This window comes from Oryctolagus cuniculus, chromosome 11 (genome assembly GCF_964237555.1).
Source record: "Oryctolagus cuniculus chromosome 11, mOryCun1.1, whole genome shotgun sequence".
In the NCBI taxonomy this organism is placed as follows: Eukaryota; Metazoa; Chordata; class Mammalia; order Lagomorpha; family Leporidae; genus Oryctolagus; species Oryctolagus cuniculus.
In genome coordinates this window covers 5,242,431-5,254,947 of record NC_091442.1, presented here as the reverse complement: position 1 = coordinate 5,254,947, position 12,517 = coordinate 5,242,431, and the positions used below count along the sequence as shown (strand labels likewise).

Here is a 12,517-nt window from a genome sequence, read left to right as displayed (position 1 = left end):
TCCTCATGTAGGATCTCTGTCCTTAATGTGTTGTACAATGTGAATTAATGCTATAGCTAGTACTCAAACAGTATTTTACACTTTGTGTTTCTGTGTAGGTGCAAACTGTTGAAATCTTCACTTAATATATGCTAAATTTATCTTCTATATATAAAGAGAATTGAAAATGAATCTTGATGTGAATGGAAGGGGAGAGGGAGCAGGAAAGGGGAGGGTTGCGAGTGGGAGGGAAGTTATGGGGGGGGGAGCCACTGTAATCCATACGCTGTACTTTGGAAATTTATATTCATTAAATAAAAGTTAAAAAAAAATGATACAATACCTAGTCATAGACAGGCAGAGAAAAGGACATTCTTGGGGCCAGCGCTGTGGCACAGTGGACAAAGCCGCCACCTGTGGTGCCGGCATCCCATATGGGTGCCAGTTCAAGTCCCGGCTGCTTCCTATTCACTTCCTATCCAGCTCTCTGCTGTGGCCTGGGAAAGCAGTAGAACATGGCTCAAGTGCTTGGGCCCCTGCACCCATGTGGGAGACCCGAAGGAAGCTCATGGCTCCTCAGCTTCACATTGGCACAACTCTAGTCATTACGGCCATTTGGGGAGAGAATCAGCAGATGGAAGACATCTCTCTACGTCTGCTTCTCTGCCTTTCAAATAAATAAAATAAATCTTAAAAAAAAAAAAAAAAAAAAACAAGGGGCATTTTCATAGATAAGTGGTGACGTGTTCAACAACTTATTTTTGACAAGTACTTAGCAGTACCTCTCAGTACGAATAGAAATGGCTCTCGATTCCACCCGGGAAATGCACCCCACAGCAAAAGAAGCATCAGTTCATAAGGACACACAAAAAGTAATCCTAGTTAGCATCCTGTCAGTCAGGAAACATAGCCAGTGCCTTTCCACAGGAGAGCAGCTGAGTAAGTGATTGCACTGTCACTACAAAGAATGAACTGAAGTTGGAAAAATTGATGGAAAGGGCCTCTACCAGGTGAAGTTGAATGGAACGAATAGTATATAGCATGATCCTCTTTTTTATGAAATAAAAACAGGCCCCACTGGTTTGGTGCTCTCGCTGGCAGAGTCTCATGACAGTACAGAGTATCACAAAGCAAGACACAGGGAGCCAGTGTGTGTCTGTGGTCTCCTATGAAGCCACCAGGATCCAATCCTGAGGTTCTACTCTAACAATCTAACCCAGTTTCATCACTGCCATCTCCAGGCACCATCATTGGATTAAGTTCCCACCCTCTTAGTACCATCAACCTTAGATGCTGGGGACTAAACTGCTTAATTCAGGATGGATATTCGAATCATAGCAGGGTCAACAGAATCTAAACAGTGAGAGTTATGAAAAACAACCTCACTAGTCCAAGCAAAGGATGGACTCAGACTAAGGATAGTGCAGTAAAAGTGAGACTTTATAACCATCCTGCAGGACTGGGCACCTGGTGGGCCAGCACATCTGGTAGTATACAGCAAGCTAACGATTTCCTAGCACTTGGGCCCCTCTCCCAGTTCCTCATTGGCTGAGTGCTATAGGGTTACAATCTTCCCCGCTTTTGCTTCAGTGGTTTTGGCCACTGTTTGCCTAAGAACTTCTGGAGCATGTAACCTAGCTGTTAGTGCTAGATAGCTACTTGTCTGCAAACTATTATGCTAGCTAGTTGTCTACTCACAGCTAAACATCTTACTTGGAAAGTGAACCAGGTGTTTACTTCTCACAGAGTTACGATCTCAGTGTCCCCACATGACCCCATCCCAGCAAGTGTCCCTCCAAACCTCCTGGGTTCAGGCTCAGCCAGCATTCACCTTGTGCTGCGTGTACCAGCCATGTCTCAGGCAGCCCCTGAGCCATGTAAGCCTCAGGACACCCAGCACAGCAGCTGTGACTGCCTCTGACAAAGACAGGGACTGTGCTGCAGGAGGGTTCAGGCCAGGGTGAGCAATGGCCATGAGTTGGGCCCAAGGCTAGGGGCTTGGCTGCTCTGTGAGGTGGGCCTTCTGTAGCATTTAGACAAATCAAGGACAGGGCACGAATCAATGGAGAGTCCTGAACTTCCGCATCGTGGTTGTCCTTACTCTCTAACCTTGGGAAAGGTCTTTTAACTCTCTCTGCTTTGTTCTATTCATCTGCAGGGAAAGTAAAGGCCCGTGGAGGGCTTCCTGCAAGGGCTGTTGCTCAGTTAGTGGGAGATTCCACATGCAGTTAGTAGCCAGTGTGGGTCCAGAGATAGGGCCCAGCACCATTGTTAGCGCCAGCATGGAGGGCTGGCTTAGAGCACGGGTGGTGCATCAGGCAGGCTTTGCCGCCCACCAGCTCAGTGGCCATGGTCTTACCAAACCCCCTCACATCCCAGTTGCCTTTAAGAGCACGGGTGGTGCATCAGGCAGGCTTTGCCGCCCCCCAGCTCAGTGCCATGGTCTTACTCAGATCTGTTTCCTTATCTGTACATGACAACCTCTGAGCTGCTGAGACGTGTACAGAACAGATGCCTAAAGGGCCCAGGGCTTGGCTTAATGCTCTGTGTTGCTGCATGACGTTTTTAAAAATATGTATTTATTTATTCATTTATTTGAAATGCAGAGCTATGGGGGGTAGAGAGAGAGAGAGAGATCTTCCATTTGCTGGTTCACTCCCCAATGTCCACAATGGCTGGGGCAGGGGCAGGCCAAAGCCAGGAGCCTGTAACTTCATCTGGATCCCCCACGTGGGGACAGGGGCCCAAGGACTTTGGCCATTCTCCACTGCTTTCCCAGACACATTAGGAGGGAGTTAGATCAGGAGTGGAGCAGCCCAGATGGATTGCAGATGGCGGTTTAACCCACTGTGCTACAACACCAGCCCCCTTGATATTTTGAATAATTTTTGAAGATGGGGCCCTGCCTGTCAAAAATTAAAAAAAAAAAAAAAATAAAGACGGGGCTGCTGCTGTGGCGCAGCGGGTTAAAACCCCAGCCTGCAGTGTCAGCATCCCATATGGTCACTGGTTCAAGCCCCAGCTGCTCTACTTCCCATCCAGCTCTCTGCTGTGGCCTGGGAAAGCAGTGGAAGATGGCCCAAGTCCTTGGGCCTCTGCACCGCGGGGGAGACCTGGATAAAGCTCCTGGCTTCGAATTGCTGCAGCTCCGGCCATCGCGCCCAATTGGGGAGTGAAGCAGTGGATGGAAGACCTCTCTCTCTCTCTCTGTAAATCTGCCTTTCAAATAAATAAAATAAATTAAAAAAAAAAAGAAAGAAAACTCCTTGCCTCAGCCTTTGAGACATACACTCCTGTTACCCCTGCTGTTCTCGAACACTCTTCTGTTGTCTTTTTTTTTTTTTTTTTTTTTTTTACAGGCAGAGTGGACAGTGAGAGAGAGAGACAGAGAGAAAGGTCTTCCTTTGCCGTTGGTTCACCCTCCAATGGCCGCCGTGGCCGGCGCACCGCGCTGATCCGATGGCAGGAGCCAGGAGCCAGGTGCTTCTCCTGGTCTCCCATGGGGTGCAGGGCCCAAGCACTTGGGCCATCCTCCACTGTACTCCCGGGCCACAGCAGAGAGCTGGCCTGGAAGAGGGGCAACCGGGACAGAATCCGGCGCCCCGACCGGGACTAGAACCCGGTGTGCCGGCGCTGCAAGGCGGAGGATTAGCCTAGTGAGCCATGGCGCCGGCCTTCTTCTGTTGTCTTTAAGGCTGACAAATCATCTGAAACATGAGAATACTTTCCCTACTCACAAAACGGGGAAAAGTAAACATAAATGTACCACCCCGTGAGCAGAAAGAACTGACACCACAGGAAGACCGAGCGACACTCAGGCAGGCTGGGGCCTGCGTCCCACGAAAAGGACAAAGTTTTCTCATCCCAGTTAAGGAAAAAAACCTAAAGTCTATAATCGCCGCAAGCCATCTACTGCCAAGCATCAAGGGAGACACAAAAACGCGCTTTTCTTCCGCTCTGAGCGAGGGGTCAGCAGCTCCACCGCCGGCGACGCCAGCTCGGGAGCCTGCACCCGGCGGCGGGCTGGTCAGCCTCCGGCCCCACGGCCACAGGCCTCCGCGGGCGCCTTCCGGCTGCCCCGGGACCTCGCCTCGCACACGGCCACCCGCGGGCGGACACGACCAGACGGCAAGCCCGCCCCACGCGGCCACCCGCGGGCGGACGGCACTGCCCACGCCACCACCCGCGGGCGGACGGCACTGCCCACGCGGCCATCCGCGACCGGACGGCACTGCCCACGCGGCCACCCGCGGGCGGACACGACCAGACGGCAAGCCTGCCCCACGCGGCCACCCGCGACCAGACGGTAAGCCTCCCCGACGTGGGCGGACGGCACTGCCCACGCGGCCACCCGCGGGCGGACGGCACTGCCCCGCGGGCGGACGGCACGGCCCACGCGGCCACCCACGGGCGGACGGCACTGCCCCACGTGGCCACCCGCGGGCGGAGGGCACTGCCTACGCGGCCACCCGCGGGCGGACGGCACTGCCCACGCGGCCACCCGCGGGAGGCCGGGGCGGGCGCGCGTCCCCCTGAGGCAGCTCCGAGGCGGGGCCGCCGGGCCGCGCCCGCAGCGCAGGTGCTAACTTTGTGAGAAAAGCACACGCCGGCGGTGAGTCGCCACCGGACACTGTTTTCTCCTTTGCGGAGGACACGTAGGTGCGTCTCCGATTTCATCACAGGCCGCACTGCCCACCTCCGAGCCCTCGGACGACACCCGGCCACCTCCGGCCGAGGCTCGCAGCCTCCGGCCGGGCCGCGCCGCGAGGAGACGAATTGCACCCTCCGGAGGGGCGGGAGGAGTGGGCGGGGCCGCAGTGCGCGCGCGCGCGCCCCGCCACGCCCACTCCGCGCGGAACTCCGGCTCCGAGGGGCGGGGCCGGGAGAACGCGCGCTCCTCCAGTCCGGTTCCGCCGAGAGGGGCGACGGCTCTCTGGGGGCGGGGCTAGTGGGTGGGGCCAAAGGTGGCATACGCTTCCGGCCCCGCCCACCCGCGCACAGCTCCCGCCCTGGGGGCGTGGCCTGGCCGAACTCCGGAGGACGCGCGCAGCCCCCGCCCCGGCCTCCGGCTCCCTGCCGGGTCTGCGGGTCTGGCCGAAGCGCCTCGCCGCGCGCCATGGCCGGGCTGCTGGCGCTGCTGGGCCCGGCGGCCAGGGTGGGCGCCCGGGCTCGGCCTCGCGTCACCTGGCTCCTCGGCGCCGCCGCCCCGTGCGCCCCGCCACCTCTGGCTCTGGCCCCGCTCCGGCCCGGGCCGGACGTCCGGCTGCTGCGCTCGGCTCGCGGGGACTGCCGCGGGCGCCAGGTGAGCCTCCCCGCCCCCACCCTGACCCGGGCGCACCTTTGCACCTGCCGGGTCCCCGATCCCTGCAAGCCTAGGAAGCGAATCCCCCGTCGACAGCCGGAGAAACCAAGGTCACAGGGCTGCGGCAGCGGCGCCGCGGCTCCCGGAGCGGGCCTGGACCGCGGGGAGCCGGGCGGGTAGGGGGCCCGGACGGGGGACGAACTTGCCGCGCGCTGCCCGGCGTCCCGCGTCCACCTGCCCGGCGGGTGGGGGGCGCGCGGACGGGGACGAGGCAGCCGCGGCGCTGTGTGGTTGGTGAGGCCCGGGCCTTTAAGGAAAACGGGCGGCTGTAGGGTCTGCACGTGCAGAGTGACGTCGCGTGGGGCCCCTGGGGCCACCCCAAGCTCCCCAGGCCTCTGAGCTGTTCCGTGACCTGAGAGCTAAGACTAGCGCCTTCGCCCTCAAAGTCTGGGAGACAGCTCCATAGCTGAGACGGGCCTTCCCGGACACTCCGTAGCTTGTCTGTAGGTAGCGTGCCTCGCCATTGCCCCCTGCCCTCAGAGGAGCCCACAGGTGTTGTGTGTGAATCCTGAGCTTGCACGGCCAGCCTGCCTCCTGGCTCAGCCCCGCTGCCCCCTCCTCCAGGAAGCCTCCCGGGACCACCCTGAGTCCTTGCATGCCTCTGGGCTCCCCTCAGCCCCGTGGCTGGGAGGGTTTTCCACAGCCATCACCTGGGAGGATCTCTTGCCTTGCTTCTCTGTGCTGTAGCCACGTCAGCTGTGTCCCCAGCCCAGACCCTGGCAGTGGGGTGTGTGTGTGTGTACAGAGTGGTGAGTGTGGTCTCACACGTTCTGGGGCCGTGATCAGATCCCTGTACTTCCTGTGACTGCTCATCTGTAAAATGGGATGCTAACGATTCAGGCTCCGTGGAGTGGGACTGTTCGTACCGGGCGCCTGGTACAACCTAATTGCTGGTCGCCTGTGGACAGGGTCTTTGAATGCACCTTACTGGGGAGGCAGAGGGGCGTCCCACGGGAGTGTGAAAGGCCTTCCTGCACGCGCAGGCACTTTCAGGGTGAACAGTGTCACACGTGGCAGGTGCGTGAAGAGATGAGTGCAGCTTCTCCACCGCGTGTAAGTCACAGCGTCGTAAATTCCCTTATTCCGCGGGTTTCCGTAGTCTCCACAAGGGCTAGGGAGGGAAATGCACGTCTCACTGTGCTGGGAGATCTTGTTCCGCCAGGATGGAGGAATGGGGTCCAGGTCGCTAGGTATCCCTGGAATGTTGCAAACTAGCCCTGGTGCTCGCCTGCAGGACGTTGTCCCGAGCAGCCTTGCAACAGATGCTGGAAGTCTGGCCGCCTTTTTGTTTTTCTTCTTTGGTGGAAAGGCCTTTTGCCAAAACAGATGAACAAAGGGCCCTCGGCTAGCAGCTTGGCTGCGCCTGTGATGGACAGAGCGGCCGTCGTCGGGTCTGGCTGGGCCAAGTGTCAAGGGGTGGGAAAGAGAAGAGGCTTTTCCCCGTCGCAGGCCCCAGAGCGGTGTTTGGCCCTGGCAGGGGCTGTAGATAGGCTGTGTGTTATCAGCGTGGGACGCCTGGCTGCCGTCCCATCTGCGGCTCAAAGTGGGTGGGACGTGTTTATCACAGAGTTGAGCTTCTCAGCCCTTCTGGCTGGGCTGGCAGTGCTGGCAAAAAGCTTCCAGGAAGAGGGGTTGGGAGTGTGTGCCAGCCCACGGAGAGGAGGCTGGGGAGCGTGTTCCTCCCCTGCAGAGCCTGCGAGTTCTAGAGAGAGTTGTCGCTGGAGGATATGAAGGTGGCCTGCCAGTTATCCCAGAGGCCATGGGGCCTGGGGAGGACCAGCCCAGTAGCCAGTTAGCCATCGTTCCTCACCCTGTCCCCAGCCTCAGGCTTCCAGCTGTCAAAATGGGAGCCACAGACGTTCTCGTGTCACAGGGTCACCAGGGTTTCTGTGAAATGATACATACCTATAAGGATGTTGGGGTTTTCCTCAAGCCTTTTATTTATTTTTTTAAAGATTCTACTTATTTGATAGGCAGAGTTACAGATGGAAAGACAAAGATCTTCCTTCTGTTGGTTCACTCCCCAGATGGCCACAACGGCCAGAGCTGCGCCGATCCGAAGCCAGGAGCCTCTTCCCGGTCTCCCATGCTGGTGCAGGGGCCCAAATACTTCGGCCATCTTCTACTGCTTTCCCAGGCCACAGCAGAGAGCTGGATTGGTAGAGGGGCAGCCCAGGGTTAGAACCGGCGTCCATATGGGATGCCGGCGCCTCAGGCAGAGGATTAACCTACTGCACCAAGGAGCCAGCCCCCAGCCTTTTAAAAATCATGACCCCCTCCGAGTTTCACCTGTGGGACCACAGAACCTGATAGTGAGCTGCAGTGGCCCCTCCCCTCCCCTCCCCTCCCAGAGTTATCCACACGGAGCAGCCTCACCTGAGCCACCTAGATCGTGTGGGAAACACAGGTCCAGGCCTCACCCAGGCGCAGTCAGAGCTGTCAGGGCCAGGGTGCCGGCCTGTGTAGGTGCGGGTCTGGAGGCTGCTGCCCTGCGCCCTGCACTGTTTCTCTTTCTATCGGGGAGTTCTGACCTTCTGTCCGGAGGATTCCAGGCTCCCTCGAGTGCTTCAAAGGAAGCGCAGCCCAGCTGTGAAAATTCAGGGGAGAAGTGGCCCGGCCGCAAAGCCAGTGACCGCCGCCAGCCGAGACGCCTGGCACTGTCCTCACAGATGGCTTCTGATAAAAGTGGCCTCTCGGTGAGGTGGCCTTATTGTCCCCTTTGTATTCTGACATACATCCCCAGCGCTTCCTGCTGGCAGTCAGTAAATGCTCAGTGAACTGTGATGTACAGATCCTGGCCATTGTGTTTGGGATCGCCCCTCCCTCTGCCCTAGATCTCACGTGTGAATTAGACTCCAGAAGTAGATCATAGCCTCCACACTGTTTCACTTTGCATCCACTGCCCTTTTGGGTAGCACATGGCCTGGCTGTCAGGTACACAGGCTGTGGATGCAGATGGCTTTGGGCCAGTCACGTGACCCCTCCAAGCCCGTGTTGCTTCTCTGTAATGGAGAAAATGACGACATCTATCTTAGAAGGAGAAATAGACAAAGCATCGGAGAGCTGCTGGCTCAGAGAAAATGCTTGAAGTGTCACTGCTGTCCTCGGGTACACGAGCCCTCGTGTGTTAGTTCATGTGACGGCTGACCGCAGACATGTAGATTAAAACACACATTCAGGGGCCAGCGCCGTGGCTCACTAGGCTAATCCTCCACCTAGCGGCGCCGGCACACGGGGTTCTAGTCCCAGTCAGGGCACCGGATTCTGTCCCGGTTGCCCCTCTTCCAGGCCAGCTCTCTGTGGGGAGCAACTCGGACTAGACTAAGTTACTGGAATTAAGACTTATTCTATGCATCTGCTCTCCCACAATATGGCGCTGGGGAGGAGTAAACTTCTACGCAGCTGCCTCTCACCAACTTGACAAACTGCAGGAGCTGATCCTGCTCCTGATTGGAGGAGAGCAGCATGCTCGGCGTGTGGGTAGCAGAGCACAGATTGGTGAAGAGGACTATAAAGGAGGAGAGAGACAACATGCACCAGGAACATCTGAAGGAACACCTGAGCAGCCCCCGAGAGAGCCGGCCGGCGGTGTGCTGCTCTCCCGCGGAAGCGGGGAAAGTGGCAGGGGGGGCTGCCCCTCCACGGAGGTGGAGGGATCGGCAGCCAACCCGGGAAGGACCAGCAGCAAACCCGGGAAGGGCCGAGCAGACAAGAGAACAGCGCACGGTCCTGTGTCATTCCTCCGCGAATGGGGGAGCGACAGCTCTCTGCTGTGGCCAGGGAGTGCAGTGGAGGATGGCCCAAGTGCTTGGGCCCTGCACCCCATGGGAGACCAGGATAAGCACCTGGCTCCTGCCATCGGATCAGCACAGTGTGCCGGCCGCGGCACGCCAGCCGTGGGAGGGTGAACCAACAGCAAAGGAAGACCTTTCTCTCTGTCTCTCTCTCACTGTCCACTCTGCCTGTCCAAAAAAAAAAAAAAAAAAACCACACACACACATTCAGGTCTGGTGCTGTGGCACAGTGGGTTAAAACCCTGGCCTAAGGCACCGGCATCCCATATGGGCACCAGTTCGAGTCCCAGCTGCTCCACTTCTGATCCAGCTCTCTGCTGTGGCCTGGGAAAGCAGTAGAAGATGACCCAAGTCCCTGGGCCCCTGCACCCACATGGGAGACCCGGAAGAAGCTCCTGGCTTCGGATCGACACAGCTGCAGCCATTGTGGCCATTTGGGGAGTGAACCATCGGATGGAAGACTTTCTGTCTGCTTCTCCTCTCTCTGTGTAACTCTTTCAAATAAATCTTTTAAAAAAAAAACACACACACAGACAACATTCGTTGTCTTGGAGCTGTGGCAGTCAGAGGCCTGCAGGGGCGCTCTCTGGGCTGCAGTCAGTCGTCAGCAGAGCCAGCTCCTGGAGAACCCGTAGCTTGTCTTGTCCAGCTTCTGAAGCCACCTGTATTCCTCGGCTCGAGGTCCTCACCCCCGTAGGCACAGCATTTTCACTCACCAGCTCTGCTTCTGCCGTCACTGTCCCTCTTTTCACCTTTAAGGGCCTTGCAGTGACATTGGTTCCACCCATATAATCCAGTCTCCAGATCCTGCACCACACGGTCCCTTTGCCATGGGAAGTGGCAGTCATGGGTCCTGAGGATTAGGACCTGGGCACCCTTGTACTTGGTGGCCAAGCGAGCCTGAGTCGCGTCTGACCCTACAGGAGAACAAACAGCTGGTGGTGACCACCAACGTCCCGCTGCTGGCCTTAGCTTTTCCCCTTGTTTGGTCTGTGCACAGGACCCCAGCAGAGTGACCGAGGTCACAGGCAGCGCTGTGGGCAGCACAGGAGGTAGCAGGCAAAGCAAGGCACAGCAGCTGCGAAAGATCTTCCAGGAGTACGGAGCCGTTGGCGTGTCACTGCACATTGGGATCTCGCTCATCTCCCTGGGCTTGTTCTACACGGTGGTTTCAAGGTGAGACTGTTGACAGCAATTAACGGTTCTGTTTTACTGCCGTGTAACTATGTGAATATCAGCTTCTAAGGTTTTTTATTCATCAGCTTTTGTCATTTTAGAAGATGCTGTCAATCTTACAGGCAAATTGATCTCATTTACTCTTCTAATAACTTTTCTGTTTCCCTCCAGCGGTGTGGACATGTCTGCAATCCTGCTTAAACTCGGATTTAAAGAGTCGCTGGTCCAGTCCAAAATGGCAGCAGGCACGAGCACTTTCGTGGTGGCCTATGCAATCCACAAGCTGTTTGCGCCTGTGAGAATCAGCATCACCTTAGTCTCTGTGCCCTTCATTGTCAGATATTTTCGGAAAGTAGGATTTTTTAAACCTCCAGCTGCAAAACCTTAATGAGCTTTTCAGTAGTGAGCACTGAAAACCTTCCTTTTAAGTGAGTTTTGATAAGTTTTAGCATTATAGGGTGGGGGTGGGGACAGATCTAATTGTGTTCCCATGAATTTTACCTTTGCCAGCAAAAGTCAGGATTTGAATTATAGTTTTTGCTTCATAAGTTTTGTTTATGCTGCCTATCCTACGACTTGTATATATAATTTTAAATGTCAGCAAGACATCGCAGATGAGCCAACATCTCAACACAAAGCCTAAGAGGTGTTCCTTTTGGGACATCATTGGTCAGGGGCCCCTGCAAAAGCCCCAAGGGACTGATCCTTGCTCAAATCCTTAAGCAAATGAGTTAACGTAAAGGTTCCCCTTCATCTGATTTGTCAGCTGCCTGCAGTTTAATATGCAGTATTCTGCAAAACAGCTGCCAGTGCTACAGTGAATGAAGTGAAACTTAACAGTATGCAATCAGGATCCAAATTAGCACCAACACTGTCACATTCATTACACTTGTTTCGAGTAAAGAAAAACAAGTGTTCCTAGAAACAGCTTCCAATCTGGACGTAAGGCCCTATCTGATGGTTTTCCAGCAACCTCGCTACCAGCGATCAGCACTGTTTGCCTGTTTAGGGAAACATGGGAACCCTGCCAAGAGTAATGGCAGCACGTGGCTCCTATGCCTGCCTTCACAGAGCAATCTGGGTACCACACATACAGAAAGCTAAGGTGATCTTAGCTTTTCTCAGACAATCCACTTTATCTCAAACTCGACATTCCAGAACTATCAATGTTTACACTATCACTTTTTTTAGTTAATTATGCAGAAAGATTTTGTACTACCTCCTAAAAAGGAAGATTCACCCATTGCTAACACTGGGAGGCAACCATGAAATAATTCAGACTGGAGAGGAAGGGGGAACAGGCAGGTGTAATTATAGGCTACCAAGCCAGCTTTACCCCATTAGGGAGGGGGTGTGCGTTAAGAATAGAAATTCAAGCATAGAGACCCACTGAGTCGTCTTCCGGGAGGAGCAGGCAGATGGAAAAGGAATTTCCATCCTGCCCACATCATTTCAGTCTCTCCTCCCAGCCCCGCCAGGCGCTCGCTCCAGACTCCCAGAAGCAGAACTGAGCTGCACTGGCCTTCCAGGCTCCTAGTTCCTTTACAGGTTACACTGTGGCGATCAGAAAACTTACCTGCCCTGGTCTTGAGATCTGACTGCTGACAGTTCCTTACTTCGTCCAGCTGTCCGTGTCACTGACCTTAATTTAACATTGGACCACACTTCTTTTCCTAAGCCAGTCAGCCCGTTGCCAGAAGGTTTAATGACGTAAACCTGGAATGCCTTTCTGGGATCTAATTCCAGGGACCTTGCAGCTGAGAGTGCCAGGGCCCATACCAGGCGATGGCTTTTGCACTGGATAGAGCTTTTGCCTCCCGTCCTGTGTTTAAGCAGTGATTTGTTAGCTTCCGGCTCCTAACCACGGTCTGCCAGTTTCCCTTTTGGATCCCTGGAATGCCTATGCAAAAAAAAAAAAAAAAAAAAAAGCCTACAAGAGGTCTTTAGATTAAGGGCTTAAATCTCAAACTCGGAAGTAATGGGAGTGGACTCAAAGGACAAGCAATAAGACTAATAGCAAACAGCCATATCACCGTCTCCCAGCCCCAGCCCCCCCCCCCCCCACTCCTGTGGCCACACCAATAACTGAAAACCCCGGGGAGGACCAGGGAACTACTGTGGGAGTTCACCAGCAAGATGTACAGACTGCTTGTATTCATTGTTTATATGGAACTAGGAAATAAAACAGCTATTTTAAAAAACGTAA

The 12,517-nt window shown here is 55.4% G+C and overlaps 2 protein-coding genes across 3 annotated transcripts in view; one reads left to right on the top strand and one right to left on the bottom strand.

Annotated features, from left to right (window-relative positions):
• LOC138843063 (serine/arginine repetitive matrix protein 3-like) overlaps positions 1-5,097 on the bottom strand; it is a 21,320-nt gene extending 16,223 nt beyond the window's left edge. For both annotated transcript variants that reach the window (XM_070051661.1, XM_070051662.1), the window contains exon 1: positions 4,676-5,097. In XM_070051661.1, the coding sequence (XP_069907762.1) occupies positions 4,676-5,097 (422 nt within the window). The remainder of the gene's footprint in view (positions 1-4,675) is intronic.
• FAM210B (family with sequence similarity 210 member B) lies at positions 5,096-12,517 on the top strand. The gene is made up of 3 exons (XM_002720875.5): positions 5,096-5,281; positions 10,136-10,311; positions 10,483-12,517. The coding sequence occupies exons 1-3, from the start codon at positions 5,096-5,098 to the stop codon at positions 10,697-10,699; spliced, it is 579 nt and encodes a 192-aa protein (XP_002720921.2). The 3' UTR covers positions 10,700-12,517.